Below are 20,941 nucleotides of genomic sequence, written 5' to 3' on the forward strand. Positions count from 1 at the left end.
GGCCTTCTCTTGCCAGATGCGCTGCCACTCTGAGCATCCGTCTTGTTTCTCCCTCCTCGCCTCATTGCTCTATTTGTCTGAATCGGTGTCATTTTTGCTCACGCGGGTCACCCGCAATTCAAGCTCTTCTTTCTCCATTGTAATGTGATGCTTGTGTGATAGGAAGGAGACTGCTCAACAGAAAGCCTGTCACGCCTGATGCCTAGCTGGATAAAAAAAAATAAAAAATGGTCGACGTTGTGTGCTCTGTTGTTAATTCCATTTTGCGTTTAAATCCCTAATAGTTTTTTTATGTGCTGTTTTAAGGGTGTCAGACTCGGGTTGGTTGGCAGGCTGCTTTAATGTCAACTTCATTTCATGTGGGCCGGACTATTTTAGATAGAATATTTAGATTTTTTTTTTATATAAATGGATTAAATGAACTGGATTAAAGGCCCTGAGTATTTAGGTTTTTATAGATCTAAAATAATGTTTATTTTAGCTTTTTTTAAATATATTTTTAAATTTTAGAAAATTATTTTTGAATTAAAAACACAGAAAAAATGATTAATGATAATGTGGGCTGGACCATTTTAGATTCTTTTTTAATTATAAATGGATTAAATGAACTGAATTAAACGCCCTGAATATTCAGTTTTTTTGTAGATCTAAAACAATATTTATTTTAGCTTTTTATATATATTTATAGAAATGATTTTTGAACTAAAAACAGAAAAAATGGATTAAAAAATGACAATTACTGATTTAAAAGGGGAAAATCAGATAATGTAATATACATCTATACTCTTCATTTTAATTTGATCCTAAAACAGAAAGTCAGCACTCATGATTTACTTTCTCGGGCCACGAAAAATGATGCAGCGGGCCAGATTTGGCCCCCGAGCCACCACTTTGACATCGGTCCGTGGGCCAAATCCACATCATTTTGAGTGGCCCACAAAACCAAATAATATGTCAACTTCATGTTTTAAGATAACATTCAAAGGAATCAAATATTGTTTAGTCAATAAAAAATAGGTTAACCCTTTTAAAAAATAAAATAAAATAAAAAATACTAAAAAGGGCAACCCGGTGGCTTGAGTGGTTAGTGCATTGGGCTCAAAGTCCTAGGGTCCTGGGTTCAAATCCAAGTTGATCCACCTGAGTGGAACTCCAGTTTCCTCCCACATTACAAAATCATCAATTTTTAGGCTAAACAAACACTCTAAATTGTCCCTATCTATGCATGTGATTGGTTGTTTGTCTCCTCGTACCCTGTGATTGGCTGTCCATCAATTCATGGATGTCCCTAGCCTCAACTGGGATAACCTCCAGCACCCCCCCCCCCCTTCCACAACCCTAATAAGGATAAAGCAGTCCAGAAAATGAAATAAAACTCAATATATCCTGTTTTCGACTTTTCTGTTTTAAAGCTAAATGAAATGTGTCTTAAAATACATTGACTGTCTTACCTTGATTGAAAAACACAGGCAAGCCGACAAGGATTGACAAACACACGGGGTTTAAATAGACAGACGTGGGTTGACGAGACAATCACAAACACCTGGGTCACATGCAGGAGAGACATCGGGGGTGGGGAAATACGACAGGTGAACTCAATAGGCAATCACAGGGACAGGTCACACAGGGGGATGAAAAAAATAAATAAAAAAATACAACATAACCAATGGTTAACACACATTGGCAAAACCAATTCTCACAGAAAACACAAGCATTTTACCAATAAAACTAACAAAATAAATACTGAAACATAATTAAATGTTTTCTTCTGTAAAATCTCACATTAAATGCTTGGTTTTACGTGGGCTGGACCATTTTAGATATAATATTTAGATATTGTTTTAGAAATTGGATTTAAAGAAGTAAATTAGAAGACCGAAGTATTCAATTTTTCATAGATCTAGAAAAGTGTTTATTTGAGCTTTTTTTATATATATTTTTTTAGATTTTACAAATTTATTTTTGAACTAAAAACAGAAAAATGGATAAAAAATATTATCTAATATTTAGATTTTTATTTTATTTTTATAAATGGATTAAATGAACTGAATTAAAGGGCCCGAATATTTTTAAAGATCTAAAACAATATTTTTTCTAGCTTTTTAATATATTTTTCGATTTTACAAAATGATTTTTGACCCAAAAAACGAAAAAATGGATTTAAAAAATCCAATTATTGATTTAAAAGGGGTAAAATCAGGAATTTTAATATACATCTATACTCTCCATTTTAATTTGACTCTAAAACAGAAAGTCAACACTCATAATTTACTTTCTTGGACCGCACAAAATAATGTGGCGGGCCATATTCAGCCCCCGGGCCACCACTTTGACACCCTTGCCCTAACCATAGCCACTCCCCCCATTTCAAATAAATTGGACATTTATCTACCTAACATTAACCCAAAACACAACCCTTAATAAGCCCATTTCACATAAAAATATGGTTCCAAACCAGAACAATAGAACTGCATTAGATGGATTTTCAAGCTTCTCCAAATAAACGAACAAGTAAGAAAAAGTATTAGCTCACAGCGGTCAATGTTTCATACTTTCTTCCCCCCACTTTTTTTTTTAGTTTAGCTTTCTGCCGGGTGCCTCTTGGGAAGATAGAAAATTACATCCTACCTGATAATTAGCAAAGTTGAGCGCAAAGTAAAATTTGCCCTCTCCGATGGCAGCTTTCTCTTAGCAACTAATTAATTCCGCCTCTGAGATTTCCAGACGGCAACAGCGTTCATTCTTGGATGCTGCAACAGCAAAATTGTAAAAAACAAAGGAACTCAGGATGGTATGAAGAATAAGAGCTTGCGCTTTTTATAGTTGTTGTTGTTGTTTCGGTTTTTTTTTTCCTCCAAAATATGTTTTTCCCTTTCATCTTTTTATACCGCCAAATAAATATGACAATTGTATACCTGAGGGGGGGGGGGGGGGGGTATCATTATTAATATTTCACACATGGATGCGTTCTTCAAATAGAAAATAACAATGTTTGGATGCTATTATACAAGATAACAACATGGCAGAGCTTCCTTCTGTTTGTAATGTTGTTTAATTATTATAATGTCATCATTGATATCTGACAATGTTGCATGATAAAAAGAAGGCGGGGCTTGGATGGCGTTTAATGTAAATCGTTAATCTTGGTGGGAAATGGAGGAAATCAAGATGTTTTTTTGGTGTGAGAATTTTGGAAATGTTGTTGCCGGGTAGATTAGTTGGGTCACAGACTGCGGGTTGATATTTTTTTAAAAAAAATTTTTAGGCCTGGTTGTTGTTAGAGAAAATGTGTATGCTTATTTTGTGGTCTAAGTGGAAAAAAATGGCTTTTGTCATTTGTATTTATGAGGTTTTTTTCAATGGGAAGGTTAAATGTGTCAGAATTGTTCTTCATTTTAGAATAGAAATGGTTCAAAATATTATTTGAAAGCATTTCAGACAATTATTAACTAATATTGCTCCATATATTAGGTACATTGAATTATAAAGCTTATTTTGAGAAGGTTAAAGTCTTTTAGTTGCGCCTTATAGTGCGGAAAATACTGTAGTTTAGGATTAAAAGAACTGGATTAAAATCCTTGAATATTCAGTTTTTATAGATCTAAAACAATGTTTATTTTAGCTATTTTTAAATATAGGGTAAATATAGGGATTTTACAAAATGATTTTTGAACAAAAAAACTAAAAAATAAGGTTAAAAAATGACAATTATTGATTTAAAAGGAGGGAATATCAAGAAATTTAATATACATCTATACTCCTCATTTTAATTTGATCCTAAAACAGAAATTCAGCACTCATGATTTACTTTCCCGGGCCGCACAAAATAATGTGGCGGGCCACATTTAGCCCGCGGGCCGCCACTTTGACACCTATGCCATAGGTCATTTTGTCAAAACCACTCATTAAAACTTCTGTTACGCAGAAAATACAATAATAGCGTTCATATTAGCTTTCGGTGAAGAACAATTCGAAATACCGTAAAGTGACAAATGACCTTAAAAGTGATTAAAAAAAATCCAAATTCCTACGCTTTTGAGCACCATAAAAAAATGGCGGCTAATTGTGATCTGTCAGAAATCTTGAGTTAAACGCCTGGGAACAAGTTGCTCATTAGAGAAGGACGAGGCCAAACGACGAGTGGCGGCGGTGTAAAAGCGTTAAAAGCCAACTCTACAACCTCCTCCATAAGACTAGTGGCGGGTTGCGCCCGGGTTGTTTGCCGTGCGCAGAGACGCAAGAAGTAGGCACTCATTATTTTACCCACAATTACCTGAAGTCCTTGATAACGAGCAAAAAAAAAAAAAAGAAGAAAAAAAATGCCATATAATTAGAAAAACACCAGCGACACCATTATTGTCAAGAGAACGCAACGGTATAATGAAGCAATTATAGATGAGCCGCTTTGTGCTTGTCATTAATTTCTGCTTTTAAGGATGAGGAGATGAAGCACGGATGATGTTTTTGAGGAGGGGGAGGGACATAGGGGGGACGTCGTTTTGGTGATGGGGACCGCAAATTTCAACCCCAGTGGACATGCTGAGTTTTAAACATGTTTTAAAAGGACTTAAATAATGCAGTGGAAAGTGTTTTGGAAAATTGTTAACAGCATTTGGGGCGTGGGGGTTGGAGGGTATGATTTTAAGGTAATTAAATTGGCAAATATAGAAAAGAAAAGTATAATTATGTCAGTTATCGGGAAAGATGGTCGGCCTATTTATTTCTTTAATTGGTTTAAGTGTTTTTAAAAAAAATATGGTGGCTTAGAAGCAACCAAAAAGTGAAAACAATGTCTTAAGGACACATTTAAACAAAAGGAATATGTATATATATGTATATAATGATAATATAATGAATGCAGCAAATAAGTGGATGATAAAGTGATTTAAAAAAAAATGCTTAAATTTAAATGCTGGTCAAGACTGGTAGGAATAGAGTATTGATAGTTATTTACTGTAAAAAAAATCATAATTACTGTAAAAAATCCTTAGTATAATTTGTCACTTTGTAGGAGTTTGTATGTTTTGGGGTTAGGGTGAATAAATTTTTGCCAAAAATGAACAAATTTTGCCAAAAATGAATTAATTTTCACCAAAAATAAATGAATTTTCACCAAAAATGAATGAATTTTCACCAAAAATGAATGAATTTCCCCCAAAAATGAACGAATTTTGCCAAAAATGAACAAATTTTCACCAAAAATAAATGAATTTTCACCAAAAGTGAATGAATTTCCCCCAAAATTGAATGATTTTTTGCCAAAAATGAACAAATTTCCCCAAAAGTTGCAGGAGTTTACATGTTCTTCCACGTGGGTTATCTATGGGTACTCCAGTATCCTCCCACATCCCCAAAACATGCATGCTAGCACTAAGTAAACACTTTAAATTGGCAAGAGTGTGACAAACATCCCCAAAAATGAACAAATTTTTGCCAAAATTAACAAATTTGAACCCATTTTCACCAAAATGAACACATTTTCACCAAAAATGTACAAATATTCCCCAAAAATGAACACATTTTCACCCAAAATGGTTGTCAACAATAATCACCAATACAAATACCCACCAATATTCCACAATTACATGAAACCCATTTAGCTATTCCACCAAAAAAGTACAAAAACAACCACAATCCGCTTCCACCGAGTAAAGTGACCGTAAATGGCATCCTATGCAAAAAAAAAAGGAAAAAAACTCCAAAGACTGTCCTCCTCAATTAGAAATGTCGTCTTATTAATAGATCCTAGCGCGCACTTTATCATGTTGTCTGGAGGAAGAAGCCATTGGAAGGGAGGGGCAATTAGGACCCCGAATCTGCGAGCTTGCCATTATTTTACAATTTAATGACCACGCAATGCAAAAGTAGATGTAGAAATGAGGGCTACAATACTACAATTATGCATAATCTGGCAGATCTTACTGCATCCCCCCCTACACGTACTGCATAAATTTACATGGAAATGTATTCCTGCCTAATTTATTCGGAAAAATTAGAATATACATTACAAATATTTCCACAAAAGACATCAACAACATGCGGTTAGGAATTTAATGACTTCTTTTTCTTACGTGCCGGTTTATGGATTAGGCTAGGGGGGGTTTTGTTGAAGACAGAAAATTAATAAATAATAGATGAATGTATTGATATGGATATGAGAGGGAAAAAAATGAAGGTGCTGTATCATTTATTTTTCTTTTGCAGGGGAGATTTTTAATATGGGCAATGTGGGCGAATGCCAAGGGTGCAATCTACTTTGGGGCGCCAAATTTTTTTGTATAAATATTTTGCCATTTTTTGGACTGTTAGCTTTATTTTTATGTCAAAGTGTCGCTGAATTCAGTTAAAAAATGGAGTAATAAACTAATTTTATTCATGTGACAAATTTCTTCTGATGAATTTATTATGTTTCAGGTGCACTCCAATCAACCAAAAGACCATTTTAATGTATAAAGTGCAAAAAAGGGCAAAATACAGCTAAAAAATCCACTCGAGTACATATTGAAATTGTGCAAATTGTTAAAAATACAGTTTTAATTGGATTATTCCATTCTATTTTTGTAGTTGAATGATTTCACATTTTACCCAGGCACTCTTCTATTGGGTCTAAATGTTTTTGGGGGCGTGGCTAAAATGATATATAAAAATAATCATATATAGGCTTTGTCATCGTCATTGACTCAACAAAAGCCAAATTGTCAGCATATCCAGAAACTGCGTATGACGAAATTAGTCGTGCTTCTCCATAAGGTACATTTTCCCGACAAAAAACCCAAATAAGTGATAATTTTGGACTCATAATTTGGCATTCTACCATAATATATACATCACATCACCCCCGAGCAGATCACTTACCTCTCACTGTCTTTCACTTACCTTCAGTCAGCCAGTAGGGGGCAGATCACCACCAAACATTTGTTCATATTACCTCATTCCAAAGTTATTACACAGAAGGGACTGTGTGTCGTGCTACCGAAAGTTTAAAGTCCTGATGGATATGGGAAAAAAACTGTTCTTAAGCCTATTTGTTCGTACTCTGTGAGACATTAAATAAAAGATCTGCATTGGTATTTAAATGTGGATTTGCTAAACATTACTAACATGACATAGTATTGTATTGAGTTCTCCTTTGTTTGCCATTGGCTAGTTACCGAGTTAGATCCTTGTGAGGAAAAGTACTTCAGAAAATGAATGAATTCTTGCCCGTGGCTTTTAGTCGCCAAATTAGCCTGGAGCGCCTATAGCCGTGTAAATATTCAGTAAATAAGTATTCAGCAAGTGTCATTTAGTAGTAGCAAGAAGATACACAGTTCTGGATGCCACCCAAAAGCAAGGATTATTGACATGGATGCTCGGCCATTAATAAGCCGCCGCATCCTTTGTATTCGGGGTCGCCGTCGCCGCAGTTAAGTATAAGTTGTCAAGGCTGCCGTAGCCGGCACAATGCCTACCTCATGCATCTCCTGTCAGCGAGCATAATTCCTGGATCCAGCCCCCCCCCCCAGCCGCTGATTTCTGCATAAGTGATGCGAGCCTTCCAGGAGAGTTAAGGGCGCCAGTCCGTTGCCATTGAGAGATGTTCATCATTCTTGATCTGCTTCTGTCAAGACCTGGTGTTTTAGTGCCTCTCACGATTAGGCGCAATTGACAGGCTGGGAAGGCAGTGAATAGCAAAAAAAAGGATGGAAAAAGTAGGGAAGTGAATGGGGGTGATACGAGATGTGGGGTGAAGTGGAGTGTGGCCGCCATTTAATCTGCAATTTATCAGTTTAGGCTGAACCATGTAACATCAGGGAGATTACATTTGGGGGAAGGAGCTCTATCTACTCTGAGTCCTCGTCTGAGGCCTCGTCTTAGGACACCCACCCCCCCCAGTTTCCTAATGCCGTCTGACGGCAGAATGCGCCGGACAAAGAGGGAAGACTGTCTTTAGCGTTATTGTTAGAGAAAGCTTTCGTTAATAGTAGTATGTAGACGTTTCTTTGTGAGGAAGGGTGTCAGAGTCGGGTTGGTTCAAGGGTTGCTTTAACGTCAACTTGATTTCAAGTGGGGAGGACTATTTTAGATATAATATTTAGATTTTTTTTTAATAAATGGATTAAAAGTACTGGATTTAAGGGCATGAATATACAGTTTTTTATAGATCTAAAACAATGTTTGTTTTAGGTTTTTTTATATATTTTTTTAGATTTTACAAAAAGATTTTTTAAGTAAAAACAGAAAAATGGATTACAAAAATGACAATTATTGATTTAAAAAGGGGAAATCAGGAAATTTAGTATACATCTATACTCTTCATTTTAATTTGATCCTAAAACAGAAATTCAGCACTCATGATTTACTTTTTCGGACCGCACAAAATGATGGGCGAGCTGGAATTGGCCCCCGGACCGCCACTTTGACACATGTGCCCTATTTCATTCACAGGTGTCCAAGAGGCGGTCCATGGGCCAAATCCGCATCATTTTGAGTGGCACGCAAATGTTAATCATGTGTCGACTTCATGTTTTAAGAATAAAAAAGAATCAAAGGAATCAAATATTTTTTAGATTTTACAAAAACTAAAAAACTAGATTAAACTAAAAAAACCCAGAATTGATTAAAAAATGACAATTACTGATTTAAAGGAGGAAAATCTGGAATTTTAATTTGGCCCCCGGGCCGCCACTTTGACACATTTCGGCCTACACACATATATATACATGCACATTCCGCCATTGATGTGTGCTCATGACCTTGGTTGGACAACACTGATCACACCAGGGCCAATAAATGCTTAATTGCCATTTTTCCGTCGGGCTGCTTTATTGATGGCGGGTCCAAGGTGATTAATATGAACTGCTAACGAGATCTCGCATTCAGGCTCTACACAAAGCTGAGCGGGCAGGTTGGATGATGTCGTTTTGTCAACTGGGTCAATCAAGGCCAAGGATTGCAAATAAATAACATTTGGAAGAGGAAATGTACTCACCTGCTGAAGTATGGGCAACAACAAAAATTCTGTAATTAACAAAAAAATTGGTAGTGTACACAAGGCCAACAACAAAAACATGTGGAACAATTGGGCAGGGCTTAAGCCTTAAAAATAAATGTAACTTTGCTAAAATTTGGAATCTGTTAAATCTGAGTTAAATTTTTGATGATGCATGCCGAAAATGTAAATATACTCATAGTAGTGGTTGTAATTCATTCATTGGCTGCCATTGACAGGGTAGGCGTCCAATCCAATTTGACTGGGAAGGACATAAACCTTGAAGTGTATAAGATAAATTGTATTAATTTAGTTTGTATAAAAATGCTAATAAATTCTAAATTCATTTATTCCTAAAAAAATATATATATACAAAAATATATTAAAAATATATATTTTCACGACTATAAGGCGCATTGCATTATAAGGCGCACCCTCAATAAATGTTTTTTCCATATATAAGGCGCACTGGATTATAAGGCGCCCTGTCAATTTTGGTGAAAATTTAAGACTTAAGTGCGCCTTATAGTTGTGAAAATACGCTATGTATATTAGATTTTTTTTTTATATTATGTTGATAAGTTATGATGAATAAAAGAAATTAAAAATTGATGCAAGGCTAAAAAATCAAATTGAATAAAAACATTGTCGATTTTTATAGTAGATTTCGGTCATTGCCTGCTATTAACAAGATTTCAATTGATTTACACTATATTTTTTAATTAGTTACATTTTTTAAATTAGTTTGCAATAAAGGGCAGATCCATACAAGCAAAAATATGAAAATGCTAGCATGGTAGCACATATTAAAATGGTTCAGGAGTCAAGTAGAACAAGTCAAGTGGCTTGAGGGCAAACAAAAGAGGAGAAAAGAGCTCATTCTTAATATCTAATGGACTGTCAATGCATCTTTTCTAATGTGTCCAAATGGGATGAAATATGTTTGCATCCATATGCCAGAGGCCATTTTTTAACAATATATCTTAAACGTGTTGCTCTGCTTAAATAAAAGCACAATAGAGAATTGCGTCTTAGCCCAAAAATAAGTCGTGGCACGCTCCTGTTAAACCACGACATGTCCCAGAGGGACATTTAGTACACGGTTAAGGACGGAGAACTTGATCGGTCCTGAAAGGTGAATTGAACTCTCTCAAAATGAAGAGATGACATCTTTGAGTCACTTCATGTCACTGATAGGACGGCTCACTTGTAAACTGGGCGTGATGCCAGTCAGATCTCACGGATGACGTTTGGGAAAACCTGTTGCCCGAGTACGAGTTCCTGCTAAGGCTAGAAATTCGTCTCGTTGAATGGTCAAATTTGGCGGGTTATGTTCATATCAACTAAAATTGTGAGCTAAAATGACGCTATATGAAAGAGAAGTTGTATGTTTTGCCATGCCTGGCTGCGTATTTAAAAGCAGTGCGTCCTGTGTGTGTGTGTGTGTGTCAAATACAGAAATAGCACTCGTTATTGAGACTGCGCCTTTACATGTGATGCGCCATATAGTCGTGAAAATAAGGTAACATGAATAATAACTAATAATCACTATTCTGTGGAGGGTTTTCCACCCTGGGTGCAAAATTAGATGGGACCGCCCCTGCTCATGTGGGCGGAGCTTGTATGTTTTTGGAGAAAAAAAAGGGGCTATTGGCAAATGAATGTTTGATTTGATGAGTTAATTTTGGGGCATTTGCTGGAAATTTTAGATCATGTCGAATTGGCTTTGAATTTTTGCAGATTTAGGAGCATTTTAAGGTACTTTCTGTTGGTTTTGTGGTATTTTAAAGTTATTTATTTAACTCATTGGCTGCCATAGACAGTGAATTGATCCTTTAAAAAATATTGTAGGCCTAAAAAAAACATAAATGGCTAGTTTAAGTGAATTTGACATTTATTTTTGTTCATTTAGTGTCATAATTTTCATTTTAGTGTACTTCATGGTCACTTTCTGTACATTTTGGATCATTTCCTATAAGTTTTGGGTCATTTCTGGGTTTCTTCCTATTCATGGGTCACTTTCTATGGACTTGAGGACCTTTTCAAATCACATTAACGTCCCACTTCCAGCCCACACCCCTTACATTTCCCAACCCATGGCCTAAATCAAGTCCCCTCTGACACCTGAACCGCAAATACCTTTAGAAAAGTACGACGTGACGTGAACATTTAATAAACCTAAAAGTTATTAGCCCGAGGCCCCAAACACTTGAAACATGCTAAAGTGTAACCTGGGCGAAAGCTGCGTGTTCAATCAAAGCGTGCATTTACTGTTAAATTTATGCAAATGCACCAGAGCGCCTTGTATCGGTCTTCGACTACACCTGTGCTTGTCAAGGTACTCAAGTATGGCTCATAATTGGCTGTTGATTGCTGCCATTAACATCTGACGGCTAAGTGCATCTAATTCCCGTTCCATTTTCATGGTTCAATTTGATGTCGCCACCCACTCGTTCCTTCATAGGTGATTAGCCATGCTGATAGCATTTTTTTTTCACTCTCTCCTTTTTTAATGATATATGTGTGAGGCCTATATGAGGGAAAAAAGAGAGTATAATGATGTTATCGACACATTTCCATAATTGATATTCGGTAGAAAAAAAACAACAACTGTCAACATGGTTTCATGTAGGCCGGACTGTTTTAGATATAATATTTAGATTTGTTTTTATAAATGGATTAAAAGAACTGGATTAAAAGCACTGAGTATTTAGTTTTTTATAGATCTAAAAGAAGGTTTATTTTAGATTTTTTTAAATATATTTTTAGATTTTAGTAAATGATTTTTGAACTAAAAAATGGATTAAAAAATGGCAATTATTGATTTAAAAGGGGGTAAATGATTTATTGAATCATTTGGTTTTCATTGGAAAAGGAAACCAAATTTTTCTTTAATTATAAATATTTTTATATATTTTTAGATTTTACAAAATGATTTTTGAAACTTAAAAACAAAAAAAATGGATGAAAAACTTCAATTATTAATTTAAAAGGGGGAAAGTCAGGAAATTTAATATACATCTATCATTTTAATTTGGGAGGAAAACAAAATATTTTTATATATTTTTAAATTTTACAAAACGATTTTTAAACTAAAAACCAAAAATAAATGATTAAAAATTCCAATTATTGATTTAAAAGGGGAAAAATCAGGAAATCCAATATACATCCACTCTTCATTTAAATTTGATCCTAAAACAGAAAGTCAGCACTCGTGATTGACTTTCCCGGACCACACAAAAGGATGCCGTGGGCCAAAATTTGGCCCCCGGGCCGCCACTTTGACACATGTGGTTTACTGTATTTCCCACTTTTTTATACACATTTTCTTTTCTCAAAGCTTTGCTTCTCATCTCTTTGTTTTGCCCATTTAGTCACACAGCAGCGCTCACTGTTAGCGTTAGCATCTCGACAGCATCACCACCTCAGGGCGCCCAGACGCGGCGGCGGCGTCCCTTTGAGTTTTAATCTCCTCGTCTGCTCGCATCCTCGCGGCTATTTCGTTTTCATTTTTTAATATGTGTATTTGACATTATGTTCATTTGGACCTCCCTCCTCTTCGGCTCCTCCAGTTTTAATTTAATTGATGAGATTTAGCCTTATGTTGTTTGTTTTTGTCCCTTGTGATCAAATTGAGGCCACCAGCAGTTTGTTATATTAAAAAAAAATGTATATTTGCTTTTGTTTATCATTCAAAATGATTTTATAATGTCATCTTATATCTTTTTAATTCCATTTTATCCCTCCATCATTCATTCGGGTACCGCAACTATTTTTAGTTTCAAAGTGGCTTTACGCCATCACTTTATGATATGTAATTTAATCTTTATTTTCCATCATCTGTCTTTCCGTCAGTTTCATCATTTATTCATTCATGTGGTCATTTTAACACCACTATTATCACCCATTCTCTTTTGGGGGTCTTTTTTTTCCACTATCATCATTCAAATAGCTCTTCCACTACAATTAAAACTACATTTTATTAGCTTTTGAACCTAATTTTAAGCTTATTTTTGAAGATGCCAAGCTTATGTTATAAATTATATTTTATGGAATAATAATAATATGAATGCTGATTCTTATGCTAATTAAATCCAGGGGGGTCTGAGATAAACAAAAGCCCCTCCATTTGCCCACAGCCAAATCCCCCCTTTGCTTCAAATGTCAAGTTTGTCTTGCCCAGTGTTGTTCTTTGTCTTGAGACGCTTTAAAAAACCCGATTCGACCGTGCTAGTGAATGGCGTGTCTGCCATCTGGAGGCCATTAGGGGAACAACAGGCGCACTCAAAAATAAACACACCTTTTCTAGCTTTTTTAGTTATGGAACTTAAACAAAATTTGCTTTAAATAATTAACGTCACATCTAACTGTCCCTTTCTAAGTAGACGTTTTTTAAATAAAACTTATATAAAATAAAAAATATATAATTGTTTGTTTCATTAAGAAAAGGTAGAAAAATTAAATTAAAATGACAGCCTAAAGCATATCTTTTTTTAAAGAAAAACAACTTTTTTCAGTTTTCCTGAAAAGCAAACCCACAAAAATAATACTTCAACCCAAATACACTATCTACACTTTAACTGTACTTTTCATAGTACTTGTATAATAACAATAAAAGCTATTCATTTTTAAAAAATCATTTTTCTATGCTTATTATCCCTTTCAAAAACAGCCAGTATCTTTTTACGTATCCTTGAACAACCACACAGTCAAAAAAAAAACGTCAAATCTCCAAATCTAGCATATCTAGCCACTGGTCTGTGCAACTAATTAACTTCCAACCCCCTCAAATTTGAATATAAATGAGCAATTTCCAGATATCATCAGGGGATAGATAGCACCCTGCAAAGAAGTTTATAATAAAAAAAAAATGGGGGGTTATTAAGGAAGGTAATCGTTGAAGTAAGAAAGGCTTAAAATGAACGGATATCTCCAATTACAGTTTGCCTGAGAATTATCATCAGTAATGAAATGTTTTACTATTTACAAATGCCCACATTAACAATTATATTCCGTGTATATTTCGATTCTGTACAAAAACGCAGACTAGATGTACTTACAATTGTCCAAAGCTCATGAGTAATTAATTAAAAATGTGTATTATGAGCAAGTTTGATTGATATATGACACAGGAAAGTAAAAATAAGGGAAAAACATAGTTTTTTTTTATTGTTTCTAAAGACTTACATACGCATTAATCACAGTAAAGACAAACTGACTGTCCCTGCGTGCAAGTTTACGTTTAAAATTAGATGCAATTGTTTTGTTTTTATTTTTCTGCTCTAGCGGAAACAGAGCAATAAAGCTTCACCAAAAAAATAAAAAATCCAAAAGAAATGGTCGACTATTCTTGTTTTTTGTGTGTTTTCTGAAATTAGACTGTTTATATACAGTAGCTGCTTTTTTTTTTTAGATTTGTGCGGTTCGCCTTTCCAACCAAGCCAACATTCATTTTCCAGTAGATGAATTTCAGGGAATGGACTAAATATATTTACTTAATGTTTGTAAACCGCTGTAGAGTGGAAATATGTGTTCACATTTAAAGGAACAGTCCAGTTTTAGGACTACTTGAGTCAAATTTTTTAGGGAAAATATTTTTGTGCAAAGTTTAACGGAAAAAAAAAAGTTTCACACCCTCTGGAGTTAGCATTTGTAGCACGTACCGACTTTTTGCCACCGACCTAAACCCAATAGAACACTGTGACTTTAAGGAAAATTAACCAAAAGTGGAAAAATTGCTCCCCATGTTGAACGAATTGTGCTGTCGGCTTCTGAATTATCGGTCAATAGTCGGTTTAGCAAAAAACTGAAATTCCACTTGGCACTAGAAACTGGGTACTCGGACGTTTGGTCGCCCGGACGTTTGGTCGCCCAGACGTTTGGTCGCCAGGACGTTTGACAGCATGACAGAGTTTACTGTTGAAACCAGCTCTCAAAATTATATTCATAAAAGAGTTTATTATCTAAATATCTACTGTTGAAACCAGCTCTCAAAATTATATTCACCCGAGCGACCAAACGTCCGGTCGACCAAACGTCCGGTCGACCAAACGTCCGGTCGACCAAACGTCCGGTCGACCAAACGTCCGGTCGACCAAACGTCCGGTCGACCAAACGTCCGGTCGACCAAACGTCCGGTCGACCAAACGTCCGGTCGACCAAACGTCCGGTCGACCAAACGTCCGGTCGACCAAACGTCCGGTCGACCAAACGTCCGGTCGACCAAACGTCCGGTCGACCAAACGTCCGGTCGACCAAACGTCCGGTCGACCAAACGTCCGGGCGACCAAACGTCCGGGCGACCAAACGTCCGGGCGACCAAACGTCCGGGCGACCAAACGTCCGGGCGACCAAACGTCCGGTCGACCAAACGTCCGGTCGACCAAACGTCCGGTCGACCAAACGTCCGGTCGACCAAACGTCCGGTCGACCAAACGTCCGGGCGACCAAACGTCCGGGCGACCAAACGTCCGGGCGACCAAACGTCCGGGCGACCAAACGTCCGGGCGACCAAACGTCCGGGCGACCAAACGTCCGGGCGACCAAACGTCCGGGCGACCAAACGTCCGGGCGACCAAACGTCCGGGCGACCAAACGTCCGGTCGACCAAACGTCCATGCGACCAAACGTCCGGTCACAAGAAACGGAGCCAAAGAGGAAAAAAAAAATGCACAAATGCCCATCCCTTTCATGGATGCATGTGGAGGTAGAGATCTTAGTTCCAATCAGGTTTAAGTACTTTGCAAGCTTACAGCAGAGTAGAAGCAAAAACTAGAGGGACATTTCTTTCAATTCAAGTGCATTAAAGTGACAAAGTCTTGGCAATCGGGAAAGATGTGATGAACACGTTTCGTTGACCCAAAACTTATTGTAAACTGTACAAGGCGCCCCGAAAAAAAGGCACTACTTTCGACATCCGCTAACTATCTTTAACGCCATCATAGGTCGTGTGCAAAAACCAACCAACCCTGTGTTCAATCATCACCCGGCACCCCCGTCGGACGCTTTCCTCACACACTCACCTGCGCTCCTTGCCTCGTAGAAAGGCCTGATATGCATGTTTTTATTTAAACTGTTGTGTTAAATCATTATATATAAGGATCATAGAATAAATATTTGGGCTTTTGTGTCAAAATGAAGACATCAGACACATTTGACTTTAAATAAGCTGCCATAAAATTGGATTCACTAACCGAAAGAGAGTGGGAATTCACAAGGGTAATCTCGTGGCTTTCTTTCAGTGCTTTTTAATGTACATTTCAATAGAACGGAATTCAAACTATACTTATTTCTCGGGGGGGGGGGAATCAAATGAGATGACGGCAAAATTCTGGTCCCTTTAAATAGTTTTGTTTCGTAATCGGAATATCTGCTCCCATATATATATATTTGTATACATATATGTGGAAAAAAATCCTAATCCGTACACCCGAGATTAAAGAGTAATTTAAACGAGATAAAGACAAAAACCCAAAAAAAACGGAGTTGCAAATTTTTCCCTGGCCGTTCTCCCGGATTTGTCCACGTACGAACGTTAATATATATTCTGTCATCTGTGAGCGTCTGTGGCTATGTACAAGCTATACACGCAAAACGGTTGATGAGGGCCAGCTTTGAAAAGCTGCGATTGGTCGGGAAAGTCCCAAAAACACACCCCACCACCCCCCTTAGGTCTCTCTCTCTACAGCCCCACCTTTCTTCTGCAGTCTGCCCATACAGGTGTCTGTTCTGCATCACTTGCGTTCATCGATGGTCTTAATGAATTCCACCGCCGCGGTGAACTGCATCCACCAATAGCACTCCTCCCCACTCAGCCGGCTGGCGTAGAAATTATTGATGTACTGAACAGTGGACAGCAGGCAAGGCGGGTTTGCCTGGAAGGGGGAGGAGACACGGGGATGGACCGGCATTAGCTCGTGGAAGAAGAAACATAAAGAAAAAGAGATAGAGAGCGCAACATGGTTTGGGTTAAAAAATGCACGTGGATGTAAGAAAGAAATGTTTTGGATGATGTTAGGTTCAATCGGATTGGAATCAATCGGAAATCGAGCCTGATTAAGGATGGGAATAATTGGGTATAAAATGATTGTTTTTTTAAAGTGCATTGGTTTGCATTTTTTAGGAAAAAACTTAGTAGCTGCCATTGAACAAAGTAAGTATTATGCAAAAAAAAAATATGGTACATAATATTTCTGTTTACACTATTAGAGCAAACCTTGCAGAAAAAACTGGTTCAATTCATCATTTTGAGTGGCTAACTTATTCTTATTTATGTAAACTACACTATTTTTTAAGACCTACCGTAATATAGCATGTACATCTATGTGTATGTGTATATATGTGCTTATATATATGCATATATATATATATATATATATATATATATATATATATATATATATATATATATATATATATATATATATATATATATATATATATATATATATATATATATATATATATATATATATATATATATATATATATATATATATATATATATATATATATGTATGTGTATATGTATGTGTATATGTATATATATACGTATGTGGATATATATGAATATATATACGAATATATATATATATATATATATATATATATATATATATATATATATATATATATATATATATATATATATATATATATATATATATATATATATATATATATATATATATATATATATATATATACGCTTATTTATTTATATAGGTATTTATTTATGAACTTACTTATTACCTATCTATTTATGTCTAATATGTCTTTTTCTGTGTCTGTATTCACACCCTCTTGCTACTGTGACAACAAAATTTCCCAAATATAGGATGAATAAAGTTATCCAATCAAATCCAAATGTCATACCTTATATTAATGCTGCACAGATGATTTGTGATTTTTTTTTCCCTCAGAGGCAACCGAGTCACTTTAGAAAAAACTTGATTCGAACATCCCTAATAAAAAGCATGGACAAATAATACTCACCCTGATGAGGACAAAGACGAGCACAGGAACAAAGTCGTCGGCACCAGGGACCGAGTCCTCGTTGGCCAGACTGAGGAGGTTCATAATGGTGGAACACATGCGGAGTATACACTGGACTTTGTCTCTGGGGGTCTTGTAGGCATTGATGGTTTTGATCTCAGACTGTGCGGAGGGCCAAGGAGCCTCCTTCAAGTAAACCTGGAGACAAAGAACAAATAAGGATGGTGAGCTTCTGGCCTTAATTTTGTCCTTGAAGTTTGCCTACCTCTGGGATTTGAAACGCTCTGTGATTGGCTGTCACAACTTTTGAGAGTCGCTGGATGTGTTCGTGGAAAAGTCTGCGGGGAACATTTTCAAGGTTCAGAATTTATGTTACACATGACAATTCTCACTTGCTTTGTTCTTGTTCCTGGGAAGGACACCAAGTACATTTTCAACGTTATTTGGGGAAAGATCAGAATTTAAATTGGGTAGATATCGTAGGTTGCAAGTCGGGAAGTAGAGCGCACTGGGAGTTAGTTCATGTATTTTGAATTTCTTCATGATAGATTTGTTCAATTTATTTTTGAAAGAAATAAAATCAAATTATTTGAAGTATTACTGAGTTTTTTTTTAGTGGATTTGCATTTTCACTTTCCTTGACATTATTATTTATTTTTGAAAGAAGAAATCTCTTAAATGTCACTTAGGTTTTGGTTGTTGTTGTTTTTTAACAGTGTATTTGCATTTTCACTTTTTTTGACAATATTAGTTATTTTTGAAAAATATATATTTTTTAAATCTCAGTTAGTTTTTTGTTGTTGTTTTTTTGTGGATTTGCATTTCACTTTTCTTGACAATATTATCTACTTTCGAAAAAAAAATCTCTCAAATCTCAGTTTTTTATGGATTTCCATGTTCACATTTCTTGACAATATTATGTTTAAAAAAAATCTCTAAAAATCCCACTTAGTTTTTTGTTGTTGTTTTTTCGAGGGGGTCTGAAGTTTCACTTTTCTTGACTATATCATCCATTTTTGTAAAAGAAATCTCTAGTTTTTTGTTGTTGTTTTTTGTTGTGGATTTGCATTTTCCCTTTTCTTGACAATCTTAGTTTTCATATAAAATAGCTTATTTGTTCAGGGTAGTAGTCAAAAAAACAAAAAAAAAAACAATAATAAAACTTCTCAAAAGATAAGATTTGTAAAAGTGCAACTACTAACTGATCTCTCAGAATGTCTCCATCCTGATTGGGGTAAAAGGCCAACTTGAAGATGCGGTTCATAACACTGCGCTCGATAGCCATCTGGGCATCTTGCAGCTGGTCTTCACTCGCATACTGCCAAATGGCATCACGGGCCATGGCGCCGTACAAGTAGCGCAGAAAATCCTCAACTGATGCAGTCTTGTCATCTGCTGCTGTGCACGTTTGGAAAGCTGGCGTGGGACAGAAATAAATATCAGCCTCAATTTAATTCACTTCATTTCTCAAAATACGGCAAAATCCACACTTAAAACGACGATGGTTACCCTTGATGAAGTCGAGCATCCTGGACTCCATGTGTTCAAGAAGAAGACGAACGCATACTGTGGTAAAATAGCGATTGGCGACGTCCTTGTCTCTCAAAACTCTCTGGAGGAGTCTCTCCAGATGGGCTTGGGATGTCTGAAGACCCTGGCGGCATCTTGTTAAATATGCTATATATGGAGCCCGCTTTCTGTGGGAAACAGAAGACTCACTTTTAATAACTGAGACAAAAAAATGAAGGCCAAAACATGTTTAAGCATTGCAATATCGCATCATCGCCAACGGTGTATTCTTGGTGGTGATGTGAATTTGGAAATATCATGGTAGTCAGTCTCCACTGATGTTATAAGTCATATTACAGTGTTCCCTCGCTTATCGCGGTTAATGGGGACCGGGACCACCCGCGATAAGTGAATTTCCGCCAAGTAGGGATTCCCCTTCAAAAATGCTTAATTTGAATTTAATTCCAAATTTTTATTTTATTAATTTATTTATTTTACCCCCTGTATACAGTACACCATATAGAATACGGGAAGAGTGGGTGAAATTCATGTTATAACAAAAAAAAACTGTAAAATATGTTGTTTCAATGTAATATTTGTATTTTTTTTTTTCAAAAAAAATCTGCGAAGCTTTGAATCCGCGATACCTGAACCGCGAAGTAGCGGGGGAACGCTGTATATATATGGAGCTGAATACTGGACGGCCACCATCTTGGATGTGTCACATCCATTCAATTGCATTTAGGTGCATCTGACGAATATCTATCCGATGTTTACATTGATTGCTATAAATGTAATGATATTGGTTATATAATATATGATGCAGTAACATATTTATGGCAAAGTAAAGTGTCTGTTTGTGACAGTTTATAGAGTTAAGCTCTTTAATTGTGAGTGTCTGCATACTTGATGTTAAATGCTAAAATGCTAACACTAAAATCTCAGTTTTAATGTATTGTACTTTAAATTATGTATATGTATGTATTTAAAAGACATATTTGAGGGTAGATACTGCTTGTGAAATTTTTATGACCGCACTGAATTTGGACTACAATATGTTTCAGTGAAATTGTGTAAAAATAAATGTTTAGAAAAAAAATGTATAAAAAATAATGTCTTTTGCACAATAAAAATACACCTAAACAGATATTGTACATTATTTACTTATCTAAAAATTGCAGATTTTCTTGAAATATCATGATATAATTTTGCAGCTAGATCACCCACTTGTAGTACACACGAAAATGCTGATAGTCACCTATAATCCTCTGCAATGGCAGCAATCAACTTCCTACAGGTTCGGGGGTCAAAACGGCTGACACAACGTGTCGTCTCCTGGATCTGAGCCATCTGGTTTTTGTCCTGGAGGTTGATGGCTTCTGCCAATTGGACTTTTAGGAAGCAGACTATCTCGTTGTCTGAGAGGGAAGAAATGGTGGATATTGTTTGCCATTTCTGCATTAATTG

The 20,941-nt window shown here is 36.1% G+C and overlaps 1 protein-coding gene and 1 long non-coding RNA gene across 7 annotated transcripts in view; both read right to left on the reverse strand.

Moving 5' to 3' along the window:
* Window positions 1-1,519, reverse strand: part of LOC144196019 (uncharacterized) — a 29,513-nt gene extending 27,994 nt beyond the window's left edge. The window contains exon 1 of the long non-coding RNA XR_013326200.1: window positions 1,452-1,519. This is a non-coding gene — a long non-coding RNA (uncharacterized LOC144196019). The remainder of the gene's footprint in view (window positions 1-1,451) is intronic.
* A 14,284-nt stretch (window positions 1,520-15,803) lies between these two features.
* gapvd1 (GTPase activating protein and VPS9 domains 1) overlaps window positions 15,804-20,941 on the reverse strand; it is a 29,523-nt gene continuing 24,385 nt past the window's right edge. For all 6 annotated transcript variants that reach the window (XM_077715562.1, XM_077715561.1, XM_077715560.1 and 3 more), the window contains 6 exons: window positions 20,733-20,892; window positions 19,475-19,662; window positions 19,168-19,381; window positions 18,231-18,303; window positions 17,966-18,163; window positions 15,804-16,845 (listed from right to left, as the gene is read on the reverse strand). In XM_077715562.1, coding sequence (XP_077571688.1) covers window positions 16,705-16,845; window positions 17,966-18,163; window positions 18,231-18,303; window positions 19,168-19,381; window positions 19,475-19,662; window positions 20,733-20,892 — 974 coding nt within the window. In that variant the 3' untranslated portion in view covers window positions 15,804-16,704. The remainder of the gene's footprint in view (window positions 16,846-17,965; window positions 18,164-18,230; window positions 18,304-19,167; window positions 19,382-19,474; window positions 19,663-20,732; window positions 20,893-20,941) is intronic.

Source organism: Stigmatopora nigra, chromosome 4, assembly GCF_051989575.1.
Source record: "Stigmatopora nigra isolate UIUO_SnigA chromosome 4, RoL_Snig_1.1, whole genome shotgun sequence".
Classification (NCBI taxonomy): Eukaryota; Metazoa; Chordata; class Actinopteri; order Syngnathiformes; family Syngnathidae; genus Stigmatopora; species Stigmatopora nigra.